This window comes from Sparus aurata, chromosome 22 (genome assembly GCF_900880675.1).
Source record: "Sparus aurata chromosome 22, fSpaAur1.1, whole genome shotgun sequence".
Lineage (NCBI taxonomy): Eukaryota > Metazoa > Chordata > Actinopteri > Spariformes > Sparidae > Sparus > Sparus aurata.
Window position 1 is genome coordinate 29,438,684 of NC_044208.1, and position 22,462 is coordinate 29,461,145.

At 43.1% G+C, this 22,462-nt stretch overlaps 1 protein-coding gene and 1 long non-coding RNA gene across 2 annotated transcripts; both read right to left on the reverse strand.

Moving 5' to 3' along the window:
* Positions 1 to 924: 924 nt before the first annotated feature.
* Positions 925 to 17,351, reverse strand: LOC115574095 (NACHT, LRR and PYD domains-containing protein 12-like). The gene is made up of 8 exons (XM_030405338.1): positions 17,163 to 17,351; positions 13,963 to 15,769; positions 10,667 to 10,843; positions 8,751 to 8,924; positions 5,951 to 6,124; positions 2,859 to 3,032; positions 2,244 to 2,417; positions 925 to 1,081 (listed from the first exon to the last, which is right to left on the reverse strand). Coding segments are annotated over exons 1-8 (2,691 nt in total). The 5' UTR covers positions 17,164 to 17,351; the 3' UTR covers positions 925 to 1,071.
* A 22-nt stretch (positions 17,352 to 17,373) lies between these two features.
* Positions 17,374 to 18,607, reverse strand: LOC115574124 (uncharacterized). The gene is made up of 4 exons (XR_003982417.1): positions 18,526 to 18,607; positions 18,031 to 18,177; positions 17,565 to 17,684; positions 17,374 to 17,422 (listed from the first exon to the last, which is right to left on the reverse strand). It is a non-coding gene; the product is annotated as an uncharacterized LOC115574124 (long non-coding RNA).
* Positions 18,608 to 22,462: the final 3,855 nt, after the last annotated feature.

Consider the following 22,462-nt stretch of genomic DNA (forward strand, 5'->3'; position numbering starts at 1 on the left):
GACAAGACCACATGTCATCTCTGAGCTGCTCCTCCACCTTGACCCTCCACTCAGAGTACAACATAGGGACTGATAGTGTACATCCATGACAGCTTCTTGAAGCCATGTATTTAAACTGTGCTTATAGACATATCTTTAGAAGTTCAGTGGGTAATTGCGTTGGTTATGTCTTTCTATCGCTTCGGCTGACGCTAGCATGATAGCACAAATTCATGCTTTCGGAGTCCTGTTTGGGTCGGTACCTGTTGAAATGATGAAAGAGGGTGGTGGCTGACACATTTTGCACCTAATGCTGGTCATTCATTTGTCAGACCTCAGGTAGGAGAACTATTTCCAAATAACTGAAGTGGTGTGACCTTTCTTTGTCTTTGGCAGTTTCCTCACGCTTGTTTTCGCTAGTCGGACTGCTCATGTTCTTGTGTTGGATCGACACCATCATTCTGAGTTGTTGTGAGTGGGAGGGGCCAGAAACATGCATCCGCCAAATGCATTTGTTTCTCTGCTGTGTGATTGGCTGTTGGTGTAGTGTTTTCTAGCTGGAGGAAAACAGACTCAAAAAAACAAAACAAAAAAACAACTTTATCTAAAATAAATGTCATAGATTTGTCATCGATATCGTGGAAAGTTTTATCGTGAAAATGATCGAGATTGTTTTATTGCCCAACCCAAGTCTTTCCCTTCCTGCTGAAAGTACAAATCTTCTTGGTAAATCAAGAACCCAGAAGGAGTGGAGGAGTGTCAGTGTGTCTGCACAGACTGTGTAGAATGACAGAGCAGCAGCAGAGCAGTCCAGATACACTGATGACACTCTGTCACATCCAGAGGAACACAGGGATGATGCTGGACTGGACAGTGGAGCTGATCTCAGAGCAGTTCACACTGCAGCACTGACAGTCATCTCCACGTGTTGTGATTGGTCTGTCAGTCACTGCTGGATGAAGCTCTTCTCTCCGCCCAGTCAGAGCCTCTCCACCCACCAGCTGATGGTGCTGCTTCAACCTCTCTGGATCATCAGGACACAGCTGATCCTCTCAACACCTCCACCTTTCTCATCACTCACTCTGACAGAGATCAGTCCCACCTGATGAGAGAATCAGAGACAGCAGAAGTGATACATGAGTGTTTACAGAGACTCCCTCCATCAGCTGTCAGTCAGTGATATAAAGACCAGCAGGACTTCAGTCCTGTTCAGACCACAAGTGGAGCGGCTGTGTAGCGTAGCCAGCTTCCTTTCAGCTTCATGCTAATGTGTTGAAGTGAATCTCACAGACCTGCAGACACATCAAGTGTGTTTACTCTGCAGGTTTCACTCAAGTACACAGTGAAATAAACTGCTCAGAGTCCCTGAACGCATCATGACTGCAGAAACACTTCAATGATAATTCACTGCTGTTAAAAACCAGAGTCTCAGTCACACCTGAATATTTCATCTACTTTGAAATATTACTAATATGTAACTATGGAGTCTATTTTAAACATATCTGGATATAACAAAAGACAGATGGACAGATAAATATTTGATATTAATGCTCCTACATGTTCATACAAAGACTGAATAGTCAACATCAGCTGTGGTGACTGGACTTCAGCAGAGGTTCTGGTCTGTGAGAAGACCACATGGTTACTAAATGTAACCATGGTTGTCTGAAATAAGAATCAGTGATTTGCAGGCTTCGGTCAGGCTGATCTGTACGGTGGCCTTGAAGGTCCAAACACAACCACACTTCAGATTATGGAAAAGGTGGGATGGCATTCTTGTTTGTTATTGGACAGAACCCAAGTCTCTGGTGACAGTTTGATGTTTTGTGGAATGTTGTTGTGTTTTGACCTATAGGGCCACCGTAGACCTGAGAGCTGTGACACAGATGGACTGATCAGTTGTTTAGTGTTGAAATGAGAGAACAAAGATTTGATGCTACAACAGTTTGATGGATGAGGACAGCTGTCTCTACACATCCTGTGATGCTGTCAGCTGTGATCCAGCTTTACTTCCTGTAGACATGAACACAACAACAGTCGTCTTCACATAAACTCAAACACACGATCAGAACAAGCTTCTGGCTCATCTGATTGGCTGACTGTTTCCCCTCTATCTCTTTCTGTCCAATCCTGAAGCCTGTCAAAGGCTCCTCTCACAGCTTCACTGAGGAAAGCAGGAAATGCTGGATCATTACTTTGATACTGACTGTGTTTATCACAATACTGCTGAAACCAGCATGGACTAACTCCAACTCTCTACTGACCTCAGAGTCTCCAGTCGACAGTTTGGACTCTCCACAAGTTCAGACAGCAGCTTCACTCCTGAATCCTGCAGCTTATTGTAACTCAGCTCCAGCTCTCTCAGATGGGAGGGGTTGGACTTCAGAGCTGAGGCCAAAGAAGCACAGCTGATCTCTGACAAACTGCAGTACTCCAATCTGAATAAAGAAAAATGATGTAAGTTTAAAATACAACGTTCCTGTTTGAAATCATTCAGTGTTTCAAATGTGCAGCTCAACATTGCTCTGCCACAGTCAATGGACTAAACCACAGAAGAAGAAAACAGACTTTAGCATTAAGATACTAGGTGTGGATCAGTACAATATCAGCCTGATATCTGCAGTTTAGTGTCAACACAACTTTCACATGATAGCATCTGAGCACAGAAGTTAAAAATGGTGTCTGGGGGCGCCGTTTAGGTCAGTTGGTAGAGCAGGCGTCCCATGTACAGAGGCTTTGTCCTCGCTGCGGCGGCCTTGGGCCCTTTGCCGCGTGTCACTTCCCCTCTCTCTCATTCTGTTTCCTGTTGTACCTTCAGCTGTTCTATTAATAAAGGCCAAAAAAATATACTCTAAAAAAAAAAAGAAAGGGCGTCTGACCTCAGAGTCTCCAGTCGACAGTTTGGACTCTCCAGTTCAGCAGAGAGAAGCTTCACTCCTGAATCCTCCAGCTCGTTGTGACTCAGGTCCAGCTCTCTCAGGTGGGAGGGGTTGGACTTCAGAGCTGAGGCCAGAGAAGCACAGCTGATCCCTGACAAACTGCACTGCTCCAAACTGAATAAAGAATAAACAATGAAAGTTTAAAACAATGTTCCTGCTTGAAATCATTCAGTGTTTAATAATCTGTTCAGAGCTGAAGAAGGTTTAGAATGTAGACATTTAGGGAATGAAACTCCAAACACCTGAACCCAGGATGCAGGTTCAACACTGTCAAATACACAAAGTCAAACAGAGCTCTCATTGATATTAATGACAACGTGCTGCTGCTTCAATAAAGATGTAGTGATGTCACCTCTTAAACTCTGCAGCTCCACCAGAGACTCCATACATACAAACTAATTTTGTGCAGCCAAATTAAAACCCACAGAAACTGATTGAACAAGTGATTCTACTATTTAAAGCTCCTGTTTTTAACATAATTGAATTTCGAGCCACATTCCCATCCATCCATCCATCCATCCAAAGACAAAGACACTAAAAGCAACAAACACTCGCAGATACTTTCAAAAGGACAAAGAAATATCCTTGAGACAGCGACATGGCCAAAAATATTGCAAAGAAGGTAATTAAATTAATCGCTCTGGATAACCAGCTCATCTCGGTGGTAGAGGATCAGGGTTTTCTTCGTCACCTGGAGTTTTTGAATCCTCGGTATGCCCTGCCATCTCTGCATTACATTACATTACTCCACTTTTGAGTTACAAAGTGCCGGTATGTGCACCAGTTTGGTGGGTCTCACACAGCAGAGCTTGTAAAACAGGCAATCGAGGAGATGCTGAACGCGTGTGAAATAGACACGCAACGCGTCCACGTCATTTTACATGACAACGTAAGGAATATGAAAAAAGCAGTGGATGATATGGAGGTACCTACAAAATAAAAAAAAAACTATTAAGGAATGCGGGTACTTTTTTTCTTAATACAACTGTATTATCCAGGAAAATATTAGTTAAGGCTGAGTATCGGATCGGGACTCGGTATCGGCAGATCCCAAATATTAAAGGACTCGGATTGGATCAGGGTAAAAAAAAAAACCCGATCAGGACATCCCTAGAACAAGCACATATTTGTTGTTGTCTGACAGAGAAGAAAACACAACGTTTGTGTTTTTATTTTCAGAAGCGAGAAGGAAAAGTGCAGATCACTGCTGAAGAGGTTGATAGAGATTAAAACAGTGTTGAAGTTTTGATGTTATATTAGATACGTTTTAAATATGAAGCAGAACAAGAAGCTCAGTGTAATTCAGGACAGAATCTATGAGGTCAAATCCCCTTCAGAACTGATGACATGAACACTAAGATTTGAACAGTTTGGAATCATGTTTTCAAAGTATTAACAACAGTTTAAAATAAATATTCAAATGGATTAAACATGTGAGAACAACAACTGTATGTGTGAAATAATTGTGTCACACTTCAGCAGTGTAATAATTTCATTGTTATTAAAGTTCGTCTTCAGAGTTTCACACATTCAACACGTGCAGTGTGTTGAATCAGAGATTACATTACTTGTGTCTTTTGTCCAACGTGACTTAAACATCATCAAACCTCCTTTTTTCAAAAATTCAACAATTTCTTCTCAGAGATTTAAATCTCTGCGGGGTCCACACCTTTCTGATGTCACATTAGGGCAGTGGTTCTCAATTATTTTTTTGTCATGCCCCCCTAGAGGACATACATTTTTTCGCGCCCCCCCAAATTGAAATACTATTGAGAACCTGATGATATTTATTCATTTATCTGTATAAACCACTGTATGAGTTGCAGCATTCTGCATACAATCACCTGATTATCAAAATGGTTTCATGCTGTCCTGCCAGAGTTTTTAGGCATAAAACACAAACAGGTCTTTCCTCATTTCCAACCGTCTTCATGGTAAACCCAAGGTCTATGTAGGCATCGTCATATTTCCTGCTGCATAGTTCCCGACCGAGAGATTAGCAGAGGAGCTTGTGTTTGTCTCTTTTTAGAGGTGTCAACACGGAGTGTTTTATATTGAAAAGTAACCGGATGTTATATTGTTATTTCAACGCTTTATTTCCTGTCTGCTCGGTGCAAAATTCAGCTGAATTGCTGCGTCGTGCTCCGGCATCCGCCGGATAAAAGTCCTGCGTAGCTGTTCTGGAGGGCTCCGGACTGCCGGAGCTGGAGGGAGCAGACATGCAGCGCAGCGTACCTGGTGGAAGTTAACACATAGGTTAAAGTGAAAGTGAAACCTATCAGCTCCGCTGGCGTGACGGAGACGTAATGCAGCGGACAAGTATCCAGTGGAAATAGACCTTCACGTCCCCTCTGACACCTCAATGTGCCCCCCCAGGGGGGGGTGCGCCCTACCATTTGAGAACCTCTGCATTAGGGGGTCTGTGTCCAACAATTTGAGTCACTTTACAGACCTGACACACAAAGATTAACACCTTCCTCAGTCTGTGATTGGTGAGCTGAGTGGAGGTGAGATAGAGCCCAGGTTTCAACTTCTCTCTCAGCTCTTTTTTCATTTGTTACACAACTATTTCTGTCACTTTGAAATATGAACTGAGTGAAACACTTCCAATGTCTTCCAGGAGAGAACATGTGAGGAGTTACCTCCATATTTAAACCACTGTTAAGCCTCCTGCAGCTCTTGGCTCCACCTTTGGCTGTCTGAAACAGCTATGAACACTTTTAGCTTCACTGATGCTCACTGATCCCATGCTAAAAGGTGGAGTTAACATGCTGCAGACCACTGATTGGTGACTGGGAACAGCCAGAGTCGTCTCGTCCTCCACGCTCTGAAGTAACATTTCACTTTCTACCTTTTCAGCAGTCTTCTGTCTCGCTGCCTGCAGCCTTTCTCAAGTAAAGCTAGTTTCCTTGTTGTGATGAACAACCACACGTGTGTGCTGTGTGTAGAGAATGTGTGGTCGAGCAAAAGAGAGAAAGCAACAAATGTAAGTTAATTACATTTTATAGATACACAGAAACACATGAACTGACCTCAGAGTCTCCAGTCGACAGTTTGGACTCTCCAGTCCAGCACAGAGAAGCTTCACTCCTGAATCCTGCAGCTCGTTGTAACTCAGGTCCAGCTCTCTCAGATGGGAGGGGTTGGACTTCAGAGCTGAGGCCAGAGAAGCACAGCTGATCTCTGACAAACTGCACTCCTCCAATCTGAATAAGAATAAATGATGTAAGTTTAAAAGACAATGTTCCTGTTTGAAATCATTTAGTGTTTAATAATTTGTTCAGGTTGAAAACGGTTTAGAATGTAGACGTTTAGAAAATGAAACTCCAAACACCTGAACCCAACAGGATGCAGGTTCAACACTGTCAAATACACAAAGTGAAACAGAGCTCTCATTAATATTAATGACAACGTGCTGCTGCTTCAATAAAGACGTAGTGATGTCACCTCTTAAACTCTGCAGCTCCACCAGAGGCTCCATCTATATAAACTCATGTTGTGCAGCCAAGGGTCTTTTGACGGACGCCTTCCACCCAAGCATCTGACGGAGCTTTGCCAAAATTCGCCACCTCTTTTTTTGTTGCAGACTCCTCTTCTTCACGCTTGCTTTTCCTCATCAGTGGGCTTTTCACTCTCCGATTCTTTCTCCATGCCAGTTGAGGATTTGCTGTCTGTTTTTTGCTCACCTTTTAGTGGGCAGGTTACTTCATTTTGGTTGAGGTTTCAGTCTCTTTGTGAGCATGTTTCTTCTTTGTTTCATTCATTTTTGAGGTTTTATCCTTTTTACTTAATTTGTGATGTTGCTCTGTTGTCTTGATATTTGTCGTCAGGTAACACCATTTTGCCACATCCTCCTGATGTGAAATATTCAACTTTGAGACTGGCATTATCTTTTGCGTCAAAACATTGGGCAGCTCAATAAAGTCATTAGTGTCAAGACCAGACACTTCCAAACCAGACAATACAGTGGTGCTAACTAGGGGTGCGACGGATCAAAAAACTCACGGTTCGGATTGTTTCACGGATCAGAGTCACGGATCGGATCATTTTTGGATCAGCAAAAAAAAGAAACAAACAAAAAGACAAATAAACATAACTTTGTAAATGCCGCGGTGATAAGCGCTTGTATAGCATCCTACATTTTCACTCCTGTCAGTGAAACACCGGGGTGATGTCTCTTCAAATCTGTGGCCATTCTTGATGTGTTTCCACTGTCACATGGCTTTCTTGTGCCACAGTGCCTACACATAGTCACGGTTTTATCCACTAACCTCTTTCCCTCATCATTATATTTGACAGGGAAGCCAAAATGCTCCAATACTGGGGATTTAAATAACGCGGGGCATTCAAGCTCCTCCGTTCCTCCGCTCGCCATGACCACGCTCAACAAGTGTGTGGATTGAACATGCGTTTCACATGAACATGCTGTTTTTTTTTTTCATAAATCAATCCGCGGATCGCGTGTGTGCCGAACCGAAGATATTGAGCCGAACGGTTCACGGATCAATGATGGTTAGGGTTCTCAATAAGATGCTGGCTGGTTTGCCCTTTAAACCCAGTCTCCTTGCCAAATTCACAGTACAGAAAGTTTCTTAATTTCCAGGATCCATATGTTTGCACAACTTTATGACTTATTTGACTTCTAACCTGTTCTTATGTCCTTTCGCTCGATGTGAAGGACTGATGGATGCTTCTGGTGACACACATTACAATCCAAGCGACTCCTACAGTCTTTGCTTGTGTGGCTAACCTTTAAGCAGCCAAAACAAATTCCATTTTCCTTTATGAAACTTATCCTGTTGCATCCTCAACTTAAAGTGATAGCATGTATCCAAAGAGTGATTATTTTCTCGGCAAAATAAACAGCATGTGAGTTTGCTTTGGGCAGAAGAGGACTTGATCCTATTATCAGTGTTGCTTTTATTTCCTTCTTCAATGGCAGTGACACTGGTGGCAAAAGTGCTATCCTTTGTATTTGCTAATAATAATGCCCCCTTGTCCAATAAAAACATTATCACCAAATCAAAAGGCCACTGTACATATATACACACATATATATAGAATAATAGGATACATATAGAATAGAATATTAATATAGATATATATATATATATAGATATATATATATATATATATATTATAGTAATCTATAAAGATATACAATATATATAATATATAGGACAGATAGGGAACATATAGAGATATGATATACAAATAGTATATATCTAATACAATATATACATATACATATACTAGTATATAATATAATCAGTATATATATTAATCATATATATAGATTATAACATATAAGATTATAAAGATCTATATATATATTATATATATATATAATATATATATATAGATATATTATCTATATATATCATATACTACTATATATTATATACATACATACATTATATATATACATACATACATAGATATATTAATATTATATATATATATATATATACATATATACATATATATAATACATATATATATATATATATATATATATATAATATATATATATATATATATATATATTATATATATATATATATATATATATATATATATATATATATATATATATATATAATGTACAGTGCCTTTAAAACAAAAGCCTAATCAAATATTAAAAATCACATAAACAATGCTACTAATATTGTAATCAAACTAATTAACTAACTTGTGCTCATCAAAACATTAACAAAATAAATAAATGTTGAAATTATATTACAAGACAATGAATAGCTGAAACAAACACCTTCCTCACTCTGTGATTGGTGAGCTGAGTGGAGGTGAGATAGAGCCCAGTTTTCAACTGACCTCAGAGTCTCCAGTAGACAGGTTGGACTCTCCAGTTCAGCACAGAGAAGCTTCACTCCTGAATCCTGCAGCTTGTTTCCACCCAGCTCCAGCTCTCTCAGATGGGAGGGGTTGGACTTCAGAGCTGAGGCCAGAGAAGCACAGCTGATCTCTGACAACCAGCATTTCTCCAATCTGGAAAAAGAATAAATGATGTAAGTTTAAAAGACAACATTATTGCTTGAAATCATTTAGTAGCCCCATTCACACAGGAGAAGATGCATAAACGCCGGAGCGGTGGTTTGCCAATTCTCCGACGATGGTGATTCACACAGAGTGAAGCATCTCCGCCTTAAAGACAAACTGCCGTGAATTCACACAGGAAGCCGGCGCTGCGGCTCCTCAAGAGGCGTGATGTACACGTCATGATGATGGCGTTGGTGTGTTTTCAAGATGTTTCCCCGTTGTCCCCCCTGTCAATCTGACTCCCTCACTCGCGGGATGGAGGCTGTTTTCTGGGGGAAAGTTCACTGAAGTCTCGGTCGGGAGGGCTGACCCTCTCAGTGATTTTTTTTCATCATAAACACTCGGTGAGTTAAAGTTTTTTGCCGGTGACAGACGCTATTTTTCGGGCAGAAATGTGACGAAGAGTCGGTAGGACAGGCGGGAAGACGGACGCTTCTCCATGTATATCTGCGATATTTTTTTCCTCATATAAGTTGCCAAAGACAGTTACAGTTACTAGGTTACTTTTGTTTGGTCATTTAACATTGCTTTGTGGGACATTTCTTTTTAGTTGAGTTAAGGATCTGTGTAGTTAACTGACCGTCAGATTGACTCCGCGCTGCCGCCTTTTTCATTCATACTGGTTCGGTTCTCCAATTATACGGCCCTGATGCTACCTCCAGAGGCGGATCAGCGCCGGCGCAAAATTTCAACCCTCGCCGCCTCCGAGAGATTCACACTGAGATGGAGGCGGGGAATTGGCATATTAAAGCCGCATCCAAATGCCTGAAGAAGCTGAAGAAGGTTTAGAATGTAGACATTTAGAAAATGAAAAACCAAACACCTGAACCCAACAGGATGCAGGTTCACACTGTCAAAGTGAAATTGAGACTGCTATCTGGATTTGGTGACTGTTTGTGAGAGTGAGAGCAGCTGAGCTCTGAGACCACCAAGTGAGAAAGAAGCTCTACTACGGTGAGAACTCACCTGTTATTTCGCTCCCCAGCTTCCACCAGGCCTGCAGCATGACGTTTGTTTTATTTCTCTTTGTTGTGTTCCCTGGTTGCAGCTTGTTTGGGTGTGTGTGGGCCCACAAAGTAATTAAGTATCAACTAAAGCTTCTATAAGAGTTCTTTTGCTGTGTTTAATATTAATGAAGGTCTTTTCTGGTAAAGTTCATTAGCAGTGATCAATAGCAGAGCATGGTTAAAAGAACATTTTTGTGTTTGAACAAAAGTGTATTGACAGTGAATAATAACAAAACAAGGATAAAGGAACATTGCACTGAATTCATTGGTTTGACTTGTTAAAGTTTAATTTTGAACAAGGTCAGTAGAAAACCACATTTTGTGTTTACTGTGGATGCTTACATTTATTTTTTCTGGCTATTATAATTTTAAGTTCATTTATTGGTACATAGTTGTCATGTAACTCATTTTAAGTGCACTTAACTACAGTAAGAACACATTAACAAGGTACGTAATAATCATTTAACTCTGAAATAAAAAGAGACTGTTATCCAATTAAGAGCTCATAAACACATGTGATATAATATATAATTAGGAGTTAAACTGTTCAGACTGTCAAACTTTAAACTGAGTTGTTGTGATTTGAGCTCAGACAAACCCAGAAAACAAGTGAACTGAAGGAAACTTAAAACTTCTGTTATGGATTTAAATTTTATAGATCGACACAGAAACACATGAACTGACCCCAGAGTCTCCAGTCGACAGTTTGGACTCTCCAGTCCAGAACACAGCAGCTTCACTCCTGAATCCTTCAGGTAGTTGTTGTGAGTCAGGTCCAGCTCTGTCAGATGGGAGGGGTTGGACTTCAGAGCTGAGGCCACGACTTCACAGTGAATCTCTAAGAGTCCACAGTTGATAAATCTGTGATGACAGATAATAGAACATTAAAACAATAAAATGTGACACTTTATTGTGAAAACAGATTCATATATTTTGCATCTCTACTACTATTACTTCTCCTCTGAACTGCCACCTTACCATGGTGGAGGGGTTTGAGTACCTGAATGATCCTAGGAGCTATGTTGTCCGGGGCTAAATGCCCCTGGTAGGGTCTCCCAAGGCAAACAGGTCCTAGGTGAGGGGTCAGACTAAGAGCGGTTTCTAATGCCCCTAATGATAGAGATTAAAACAAGGACGTGCACGTTGCCCGGAATGGCGTTACAGGGGCCCCACCCTGGAGCCAGGACTAGGGTTGGGGCTCGCAGGCAAGCGCCTGGTGGCTGGGTCTTTGCCTACGGGACCCGGCCGGGCACAGCCCGAAAGAGCTACATGGGCCCGCCCTCCAGTAGGTTCACCACCCGCAGGAGGGTCTAGAAGGGGCTGGCGCCATGCGATTTGGGTGGTGGTCGTAGGCAGGGGCCTTGACGACCCAATCCCTGGATGGTGACCCTGGCCATGGGGACATGGAATGTCACCTCGCGGGGGGAAAAAGGAGCCTGAGCTAATACGGGCGGTTGAGCGGTACTGGCTAGAGATAGTTGGGCTTTCCTCCACGTACAGTCTGGGCTCTGGAACCTAACTTCTTGAGAGAGGCTTGACTCTCTTCTACTCTGGAGTTGCCTGCGGTGAGAGGCGACGAGCTGGTGTGGGCTTGGACACTCAGGTGAAGAGAGGGGCTGAGCTGTCAACTGATCATCTAGTGGTGAGTTGGATCCGCTAGCAGGGGAGGAAGCTGGACATACTCGGCAGACCCAAACATATTGTGAGGGTCTGCTGGGAACGCCTGGTGGAACCCTCTGTCGGGGAGGTCTTCAACTCCCACCTCCGGGAGAGCTTTGACCAGATCCTGAGGGAGGCTGGGGACATTGAGACCGAATGGACCATGTTCTTCACTTCCATTGTTGACGCGGCTGTTCAAAGCTGTGGCCATAAGGTCTCCAGTGCCTGTCGTGGCGGCAATCCCCGAACCCGGTGGTGGACTCTGGAAGTAAGGGATGCTGTCAAGCTGAAGAAGGAGTCCTATCGAGCCTGGTTGGCTCTGGGGACTCCTGGGGCAGCTGACGGGTACCGGCAGGCTAAGCGTGCGGCAGCGTGGTCGGTCACGGAAGCAAAAGCTTGGGTCTGGGAAGTTCAGGAAGGCCAGGGAGGAGGACTACCGGTTGGCCTCGAGGAAATTCTGGCGAACCATCCGGCGCATTAGGAAGGGGAAGCAGTCCTCCACCAACACTGTTTACGTGGAGGTGGGGAGCTATTGAACTCAACTGGGGATATCATTGGGCGGTGGAAGGAGTACTTCGAGGCTGGGGACACAGAGGTTGATTCATTCATCACTCAAGCTGAAGTCACTGAGGTAGTTCGGAGTGGCAAAGTGCCAGGGGTGGATGAGATCCGCCCTGAGTACCTCAAGTCTCTGGATGTTGTGGGGCTGTCTTGGCTGACACGTTTTTGCAGCATCGCGTGGTAGTCGGCGACAGTGCTTCTGGACTGGCAGACCGGGATGGTGGTCCCTCTATTCAAAAAGGGGGACCGGAGGGTGTGTTCCAACTATCGGGGGATCACACTCCTCAGCCTCCCTGGGAAAGTCTATTCCAGGGTACTGTAGAGGAGAATTTGGCCGATAGTCGAACCTCGGATTCAGGAGGAACAATGCGTTTTTTGTCCTGGCCGTGGAACACTGGACCAGCTCTATACCCTCCGCAGAGTGCTTGAGGGTTCATGGGAGTTTGCCCAACCAGTCCACATGTGTTTTGTGGACTTGGAGAAGGCATTCGACTGTGTCCCTCGTGGCATTCTGTGGGAGGTGCTCCAGGAGTACGGGGTCGGATGCCCTTTGCTGCTCCTCCACATCGAGAGGAGATAGCTGAGGTGGCTCGGGCATCTGTATCCGATGCCCCCTAGACGCCTTCCTCAGGAGGTGTTCCTGGCATGCCCCACAAGGAGGAGACCCCGAGGAAGACCCAGGACATGCTGGAGTGACAATGTCACTCGGCTTGCCCTGGAACACCTTGGGATACTCCTGGAAGAGCTAGAGGAAGTGGCCGGGGAGAGGGAAGTCTGGGTGTCCCCGACTGTCATCGGGTAAGCAGAAGAAAATGGATGGATAAATGGACATTTTGCATCACAAAGGTCAGGTGGTCAGTTGGTCAGCCTGAGCTGGTCAGTCATTGATCACAAGGTTTGTAGTTTGAAACTTCAGCTCCTTCTGTCGACAAGGCCCGGGACTTTCCCTGCCTGCGGAGATCAGAGGGGCTGAATCGGGGCCCCATTTTATATCACCCCCCAAAATACACTTGAATAAAGCTGCTTTTAACCCTGATGTGGATGTTTTTATCTTCATGTTTGATTTTGGTTTGTTTTATTCATTCTGTCGTCTTTATATTTATATTTGTTACTGTCAGGGAAAAACTTGCTTTTTCTTGAGACTCTTTCATTGTTTTGCTGTTTCTTTGTAACTGCTTTTAAACGTCTTACATCAAGAAAATAAATAAATAAATGAACCTCCCCGAGTGCCCTTGAGCAACATGAACCGCACATTGATGTTCAGGACAAAAGTGTGCAGTTAACTGTAATGTAAACGTGTGAGATTTGAGTTGATTTATATTCATGAAGCTTTATGTTAATTCGAGGTAGGTTGTAACTGCACTCGTATGTGTTTACCTCAGTTATGTGTTTGTGTGCATTTTGTTCTTTAATGCATTTTATTCTGTCACTCCATCTGCTTTTCACCTCCCATTAGATTAATTCAACGCCTTCAACTACATCAATAGAGATTGAGTTATTATCATTTGATGGGTAAAACTTTGTCTCAAGTGGAGTTCACCTGGCAAGTAAATAATAAAGTAAACAAGTAGACGACTACATGTCATTTCATCTCTGAGCTTGGTGATGAGAATTGATCCAATAAGCAGGTTTCATACTTGTTCAGGAAAACATGTATCGTGTTGAGGTTTTATATAATGCATGTGTGTAAAGTGTTTGTCCTTAATACTGAAGGCATCAGCTTTACCATGATTTTTAATGTTAATCACATCTGGACTTACCGAGCCCTTCTACAGTTCCTCACAGCTGGAATCAGTCTCTGTTTTCCCTGGTCTGATGTGTCATAGTTATCTGTGTCCAACTCATCCAGAACCTCCTCTGACATCTGCAGCATGTAGGCCAGAGCTGAGCAGTGGATCTCAGACAGTTCCTGCTCTGATCTGTTCTCTGACTTCAGGAACTCTTGGATCTCCTGATGGACTGAGTGGTCATTCATCTCAATCAGACAGTGGAAGATGTTGATGCTTCTGTCAGGAGAGATATAGTCACTGTTCATCTCCTTCAGGCTGTTGATGGCTCTCTGGATGACTTCTGGACTGTTGTCTGTCTGACCCAGCAGGCCTGTCAAGAGTCTCTGGTTGGACTGCAGAGAGAGGCCATGAAGGAAGCGAACAAACAGGTCCAGGTGGCCATTTTTACTTTCAAGGGATTTCTCCATGGTGCTCCTCAGGAACTCATCCAGGGTTGAATGAATATATTCGTCCCCAAAGAAGTCCTCCAGGACCTTTGTGTTCCTGTTAGTGTAACAGTGGAACATGTAGACTGCAGCCAGAAACTCCTGAACGCTCAGATGAACAAAGCAGTAGACTGTTTTCTGGAAGATCACACTCTCTCTTCTGAAGATCTCTGTACAAACTCCTGAGAACACCGAGGCCTCTGTGACATTAAGACCACAGCGCTCCAGGTCTTCTTGGTAGAACATGATGTTTCCTGTCTCCAGATGTTCAAACGCCAGCCTCCCCAGCTTCAGAAGAACTTCCCTGTCAGCCTCCGTCAGCTCCTGTGGACTCGTCTCACATTCATCATCGTACTTCTGCTTCTTTCTCTTTGTCTGAACCAGCAGGAAGTGTGAGTACATGTCAGTCAGGGTCTTGGGCAGCTCTCCTCTCTGGTCTGTAGTCAACATGTGGTCCAGAACTGTAGCAGTGATCCAGCAGAAGACTGGGATCAGACACATGATGTGGAGGCTCCCGGAGGTCTTGATGTGTGAGATGATTCTGCCGGACAGATCTTCATCACTGAACCTCCTCCTGAAGTACTCCTCCTTCTGGACGTCAGTGAAGCCTCGTACTTCTGTTACCCTGTCAACACATGAAGGAGGGATCTGATTGGCCGCTGCAGGTCGGGAAGTTATCCAGACGAGAGCCGAGGGAAGCAGCTTCCCCTTGATGAGGTTTGTCAGCAGCACGCTGACTGATGACTTCTGTGTGACATCAGACACGACCTCATGGTTGTTGAAATCCAGTGAAAGTCTGCTTTCATCCAGGCCGTCAAAGATGAAGAGAAGTTTACAGACAGCGAGCTTCTCTGCTGTCACCTTCTGTAATGTTGGATGGAAAACATGGAGCAGCCTGAGAAGACTGTACTGCTCATCTCTGATCAGGTTCAGCTCCCTGAACGACAGCAGAACCAGCAGACTGACATCTTGGTTTTCGGAGCCCTCTGCCCAGTCCAGAGTGAACTTCTGCACCGAGAAAGTTTTTCCAACTCCAGCGACGCCGTTGGTCAGAACGACTCTGATGCGTCTCTGTTGGTCAGGTGAGGCTTTAAAGATGTCGCAGCACCTGATTGGAGTTTCACTGAAGGTCTTCTTCTTGGAAGCTGTCTCAAGCTGCCTCACCTCATGTTGGGTATTAACCTCTTCACTCTGTCCCTCTGTGATGTAGAGCTCAGTGTAGATCTTGTTAAGGAGGGTTGTACTTCTTGTTTCATCACTTCCTGTTTCATCACTTCCTTCCGTAACACATTCACATCTCCTCCTCAGAATGTTCTTATGTTCATGGAAAACCTCCTGCAGACCAACATTCACTGAAAGTAGAGAAAAAAGTGGGAGACAAAAAGAAAATTTGACAATCAGCAGTCAATGTTCTTTTCATTACAAATTAAAAACCATCAGTATAAACATATGTTTGTTGTTTTGTTTTCCTTTCTTTCCACCTGAACGTGGTGGAGAGGTTTGTGTGTCCCTGTGATCCTCAGAGCTCTGTTGTCGGGGGCATTAGCCCCTGGCAGGGTCTCACAAAGCTAATGAGCCCCAGAGGAGGGGCCAGACTGAGAGTGATTCAAAGAACCTCTATGAATCAGCCACAAAGGTGCTGCAGCACCTGAACCAGGAAAGAGAAATCAGGGCACCTTTCTGGAGCTAAACCTGGGAGTGGAGGTCGTTGGTGAATATCTGGTGGCTGGTCTTTGACTACATGGAGACGCCACCCTGTGGGCTGACTACCAGCAGGGACAGGCGTTGGGGTCGGGTGTGTGCCAGCTTCATGCAAAAGAAGGAAGGTGAACTGATTCCTGGCATCAGACTGGTCCTCAGGACAGGGAATGTCTCCTCTCATGGGGGAAGGAACAGGTGCTGGCCCCTGTAAATGACCAGCACCTGCACCTCAGCCCGTCCACTACACTCTGCTGTTGCTAACTGCTTGTTATTCCCTCACTACAAGGGAGGACCAGCTACTGCTCAACCAAATCCAGACTGGTTGATGTCCTGGATCCACAATAGTGACACAAACCCCCAGTGACATCAGAACAGCAGAAACTCGACACAACTTCAGACTGAAAACGGTGCTGTTCAGACTGAAAACTCTCCTGTTCAGACTGAAAACTCTCCTGTTCAGATTGAAAACTCTCCTGTTCAGACGGCACCTTGGTCCATAAAAACAATCTCTCTCTGGATCTCTTATTGCTTCTAATTGTAGCACTTGAACCATTTTAACATAATTGATACATTTGATCTACTCATTTTGTATCCACATGGTTCCATCAGTTATTTTCAGTCACTTTGGATACAAACGTCAGCTAAATGAACGTATTGTAATGAAGCAGCTACATTTCTAAGCTGTTTAATGTGCTTAAACTGAGCAGCTAATTAGCTTCTGCTGTAGCCTGAAAATAGATGTTAGCAGTGCACTTTTCCTCACTGGATGTTTGTTTGGTCTCTTGTTCAACAAGTGGATCTGCAGGACGAGGTGTGTGTTTGTCAGTTAGAGGAGGAGGAGATGTTAGCAGGAAAGCTAATGTGGACTGTTGTTTAAAGTGCTGTTTTGTCTCAAGCTGCTGTCTGACACTTCTCCATCTCCATCTATGCATACAGAGAACAAACTGCTTTCTGATTGGTTAATGTGTGACATAACAAATGTATTAAAACAACAAGTAGTGTGTTCAGACATGAAGACATCAGCAGACAGATATATAGTCTTACTTTGTACAGTGCTGCTCAGACTGGCTGTCTGCAGTCCAGTGCTTGTTCTGGATCTTTCTCCACACTGGGGACAGGAGGAGTGTCCTGGTGAAGCAGACTGGTCCCAGTATGATGTGATGCACTGTCTGCAGAACCAGTGTCCACAGTCTGATGGTCCAGGTTCAGTACTGAAGTTTAGAGGAGGATCTTTGGACCGGTCACTCTTCATAGACAGACAGCTGGATACTGGAGACTCTGCTCTCTGTCTGTTGGACTGAACTCTGCAAACACCAACATGGTTTGTTAAAGTTAGTTAGCAAATACATTGTTGTTGAAATATACAAACACAACATAAACTAAACATGTCGTTGTGAGAGGGATCTGAAAAAAGTCACATGAATGAGTTAGTATCAGCTGTCTTACTTCAAGTCTGATGGTCCAGGTTCATAACTGAAGTTTATAGGACGATCTATGGACCAGTCACTCTTCATAGACAGACAGCTGGATACTGGAGACTCTGCTCTCTGTCTGTTGGACTGAACTCTGCAAACACCAACATGTTTGTATTTATACCACATGAATCTTTGAGAAATTCTCTGATGAAAAAGTAATTCAAGAAGCTCTAAACACACAAACTACTGCTACTGTTGATAAAAAGGAGCTTTCAAAGTATCTCTTTGTCCTCAGATCAGATTACAGCTTTTTAGGAGACTGACAGATATTAATACACAGATATTAAGAGGAACATGAGCCGTGAAAAGTTTGTTAGATTTAGGTAGAAAATACATTTGATGAATTTTGAATACTGAAAATATAGAACCAACAAAACAAAGCATGGCAGTGAGAGAGGGAACAGAACACATAAATGAGTTGGTATCAGCTGTCTTACTTTGAGTCTGATGGTCCAGGTTCAGTACTGAAGTCTGGAGGATCTTTGGACCGGTCACTGTTCATAGACAGACAGCTGGATACTGGAGACTCTGCTCTGTCCTCCTCCTCCTTCACACAAACACTCATCTTCTGCTCTGATGTCAGTCTGAGAGATGAAACACAAGAATCAGGAAACAAGTTTGTTCAAGAGTCACACAAGAAGGAGAGAGCAGGAAGTAACACACACTCTCTCTCCCCTTCACTCACACATTATACAGTATAATAAAAGCAGCCAGAAGTCCACCTGCTCAGGTTTCTTCACACCTGTGCTTGTTTTCTTGGGTTACTGGAGGTTTAAAGAGTATTAATCAGCCAATCAGGACTTTGTGTCCACAGATGAATGAAACTGTTGACTTCACTCTAACGTTTCTTTCCTCCACAGTCCACAGGGAGAAAACTGACTCACAGTAAGTAAAGTCACAGTAAATAATCACAATGTGTTTTTAACACTCACCCTGCCTCAGACTGCAGCTGTTCTCCTTCTGCTCCGTCCTCTCAAAATGGAGTCTGACTGTGTGTGTGTGTGTGTGTGTGTGTGTGTGTGTGTGTGTTATGACTTCCTTGGCTCCTCCCTGTTCTCATGTTCTTCTTCTGGTTGCAGCCATGACTTTTAAGGTGCATACCGCCACCTATGTGAATAATAATGTCATTTGTTTTATTACAACATCACAGAGTCACTAATAGTGAATTGTTGAACATTGCTGTTAAGACATGTTGGTAAATGACTCTTTATTTGATTTATTGTCACATCATATTCTATAATAGTTATTTGTTCTGAACAGTGCCGGCTCAGTCTTCAACAATGTTTATATAGAGTAGAAGAGAATAAAGCAACTGTTCATTCTATTGTTAAATTGTTAAATGTTTTCTCTTAAAAAGGTCACAAAAAGAACGTGACATATTTATGGTGTGTTGTGTCTGTAACATTTATAACCAAACTAACACATTTAATAACAACATAACACATTTTGACTAAAGGTTGACTAACACGTAAACTTTTCTCTGATGAAAACTGGACTAACATTTTTCGAGCAGTCGTTGACTTAAACTATGAAGGATAAAAATGACTTACATGTGACTAAAACTAAGAAGCATTTTGGTTTAAAGACTAAGACAATGACTACATCTAAAATAGCTGCCAAAATGAACACTGGTGTAAACTTAATGCTATTATTCCTAATTTAACTTGTCACAATATGTAAAAGCTGCTTTTGAACTAGGCTCAGAACAAAATGAAAGCCGAGACGTAAAGACTGCAGGTATCAATCCAGCTGTTGTTTTTATGAGGTTAAAACCTGAACAAACTCAAAAGCTGTGTCTGCCCGACACTGTACCTGAGAGAATTCATTCAGTTCGGACTGAAGTGTCTGACGGAGGCTGCAGCACCTGTTTTCACCAATTGTCTGATTCAGTGAAGTCTAAAGGACAAAGTATCGGTAACCTTGGAAGCTATGTGCAGCTACAATATATTGGTGCAGTTGATACAGGAGAGTAATGGTGGACCGCTCCTCAAGCCTGTCTGTTAGGTGCACTCGGGGATCGACACTTTTTGTCTGCCATGATGGTGGCGCACCGGAGATCCAGCTCCTACTGTGAGTAGTTCAAAAAGCTTCTTTTTAGTAAACTCTGTGTACACAAACAATGTTCTCAAAGCTCGTGTTCATATGTAAAGACCCTGGTGATACTACGAGCAAAGTTTCAGGTTGTGTCGAGTCTTCTCATTGTTTTAAAAATAGAGATTTTGATGCTATCGTAAAAGTGCCCGTAGCACTCCCATTGAAAATTAGCTTGCCCGAAAACGAAACTACGGTAAATCTTAAAACTGCCTTTTTCGCCGTAATTATGCTTTTACATGAAGGTTTGACTCATTTTCAATCACAAATAAAGCCTCGGTTGCTTTTTGGCAAGAGTTTCAATTTAAATCAGTGTCGACTTCTTCCTGCTGCTTCTCAGGCGTGTCAGTCCTTGTTGATGGAAAATACTTTGTAATATGCTTTTATTTTTATTATGTTTATTTGTTTCTTCTGTTTTCACACGTCACAATTTAAAAAAGTTGTATTTTGATGTTTTAAACTTGTATTTGGTTTCAATTGTAGATCTTATTTATATCATTTTATCACAACAACATCAAATGTCACGATGCTGAGGATTTATTATTGATATTATCCTGATTATTATCACTTTGTTTAATATCCATATGATTATTAGTCAGCTGTGCTCTGATTGGTGGAGCGGGCTGCGGTCTAAAGCACATTCAGTCATTCCAGCCAGAGCACGAGGCGTCTGTCTATTTTATGTGGCACATCCAAACAAAGTGAAGGCAGCGAGCAAAGGCCTGCAGAGTTCCACCTGTTAGACTTTGGTGCCCCTGGTGGCTGCAGCAAGAAGACACTGTAGATGCTCTGACTGCACCTGATCACACACATGCTTATCAATACATCAGTCAATCAATCAATCAATCAGTCGATCAATGCATCAGTCAGTCAATCATTAATCATCACAACACCATCAATCAGAGTTCAAATAAAACAGAAAAACAAGAACTCGACTCTTTTCACTAAACAATGTGAACATCGTTCAGCCGACGTCTGTTTGACTCTGAACTCTTTATACTTCACAACTACCAGGAACCACATATTAGAATGTGTCGTCACGTCTGAGGGGGAGAAACTGTTGCACATTAGTGTTTTAATTAGTCAGCTAAAGACCACAACTTGTATCGTATAATCTATAATCAGCCTCATGACATCACAAGTGATAACTGTGGAAACAAAACAGGGATATGAGCAAAATCTTCCAGCAGCAGAAAGGATCTCAGAGACAGAGAGCATCAATTAAACACAGTCGCATCAATAACTGCAGAGAAGATTCTCCGTATAAATATGAGTTAAACAGCAGCAGAAACAATAGAAACAGTGTGAATGAGGAACACAAACACATTGAGGAGAGTATTGGCAGCATTTCACACAGGGTGGGGGTCGCTCTCTACCGGGAGAAGAGCTGAGCTGTCGTCCCCCTTTCTTTCTCCCACCACCTGCAGTGAGACCGCTGGGCATCCCGAGGCCTTCTTGGTCACTTTGTCAGGTCTCTTCCTGTCAGCGGTCCTGATGCTGCTGATTGCTCCTTAGAAAATGGCCGCCGACGCCACAGCAGAGTGAGGCGAGGCCCTCCTGAGGACCACCTCAGCAGGTCCAGTCTGATCATTATTCAAGCTGGAGTTTGTGTTCATTCATACAACACTGTTCAAAACAGTCCTTTTGACATTTAGCTGACATTTTGGCAGCCATCCAAGAGCTCTCCAATAAACATGATACATGATCATGACAGAAACAACAATCTTCTACAGTTGAGCAACTTGTGGTGGATATTAAAGGGATATTCCGGTGTAAATTTAATCCATGGTCTAACACACCATGAAACTGTGTTAGACTCCCTCTCGAGAGATCAAGTTAGCAGACGCTAATTTACGGAGTTTTATCAACCTCAGAAACAACCGCACGACAACAATACACTGCAGTAAATGGATCCAAATATGAACCGCCACCAAAAAGCCACAAATAATGCTCAGAACAGCACCAAACTTCAGCAACAGTACAAATAGGGTCTCAGCACATAGTCCGGGGCATCTAACCTCCGCTAGCTTAGCTGGATTTCTATTGTGAAGCTAAAATCAGACTTCAACTCTCCTCCATCAGCTTCCGGGTCGGGGAAGTCCCGACGCGACGATTACCGAGTGCGGTTAGAAATGCTCAATTCCGTTCTTTTCCCTGTCCGCTCTCGATAATAACTGTTATAAACTGGCAGGTAAGACACATATGAACTTTGATTGCTTTTCCATGGAGTCATAATAATAAATTTTCATCCATGAGCCGCGGAACTCTACTGCACTCGGTAATCGACTCGTCGGGACTTCCTGTCAACAGGAAGCTGCTGCAGAAGAGTGGTAAATTTAGTCAGCTTTTCAGTAGAAATCCAGCTAAGCTTGTGGAGTTTTAATGTCGTGCGGTCGTTTCTGAGGTTGATAAAACTCCGTAAATTAGCGGTCTGCTAACTTGATCTTTCGAGACGGAGTCTAACACAGTTTCACGGTGTGTCAGACCAGGGATTAAATTTACACCGGAATATCCCTCTAATCACCACAAAGACATTTTGAATCAGAGTTAGAGATGAACAACTGAAAAAAGAGAACTGGATTCTGAGGGAAGGAGTCGCTGAAAACAGTGCTACAGTTACAGATGGACACTGAAACTATATGGAGTAAGTGGCACGTGACGTGTGTGAGAGACGTTTTCCAGTCCAGTTGTTTCCAGTCATGGTCAAGACTGATGTTCTCACGGAGTTTATTCCTCCTTCATTATGTTTGTGCTCTAGCATCGGGTGTTCTTTACTGA

Coding starts and splice junctions, on each gene's coding strand:
- LOC115574095 (XM_030405338.1), bottom strand. Junction 3,033..5,950: donor TGTCGACTGGAGACTCTGAG/GTCAGTTCATGT, acceptor TTCTTTATTCAG/TTTGGAGCAGTGCAGTTTGT. Junction 2,418..2,858: donor TGTCGACTGGAGACTCTGAG/GTCAGACGCCCT, acceptor TTCTTTATTCAG/ATTGGAGTACTGCAGTTTGT.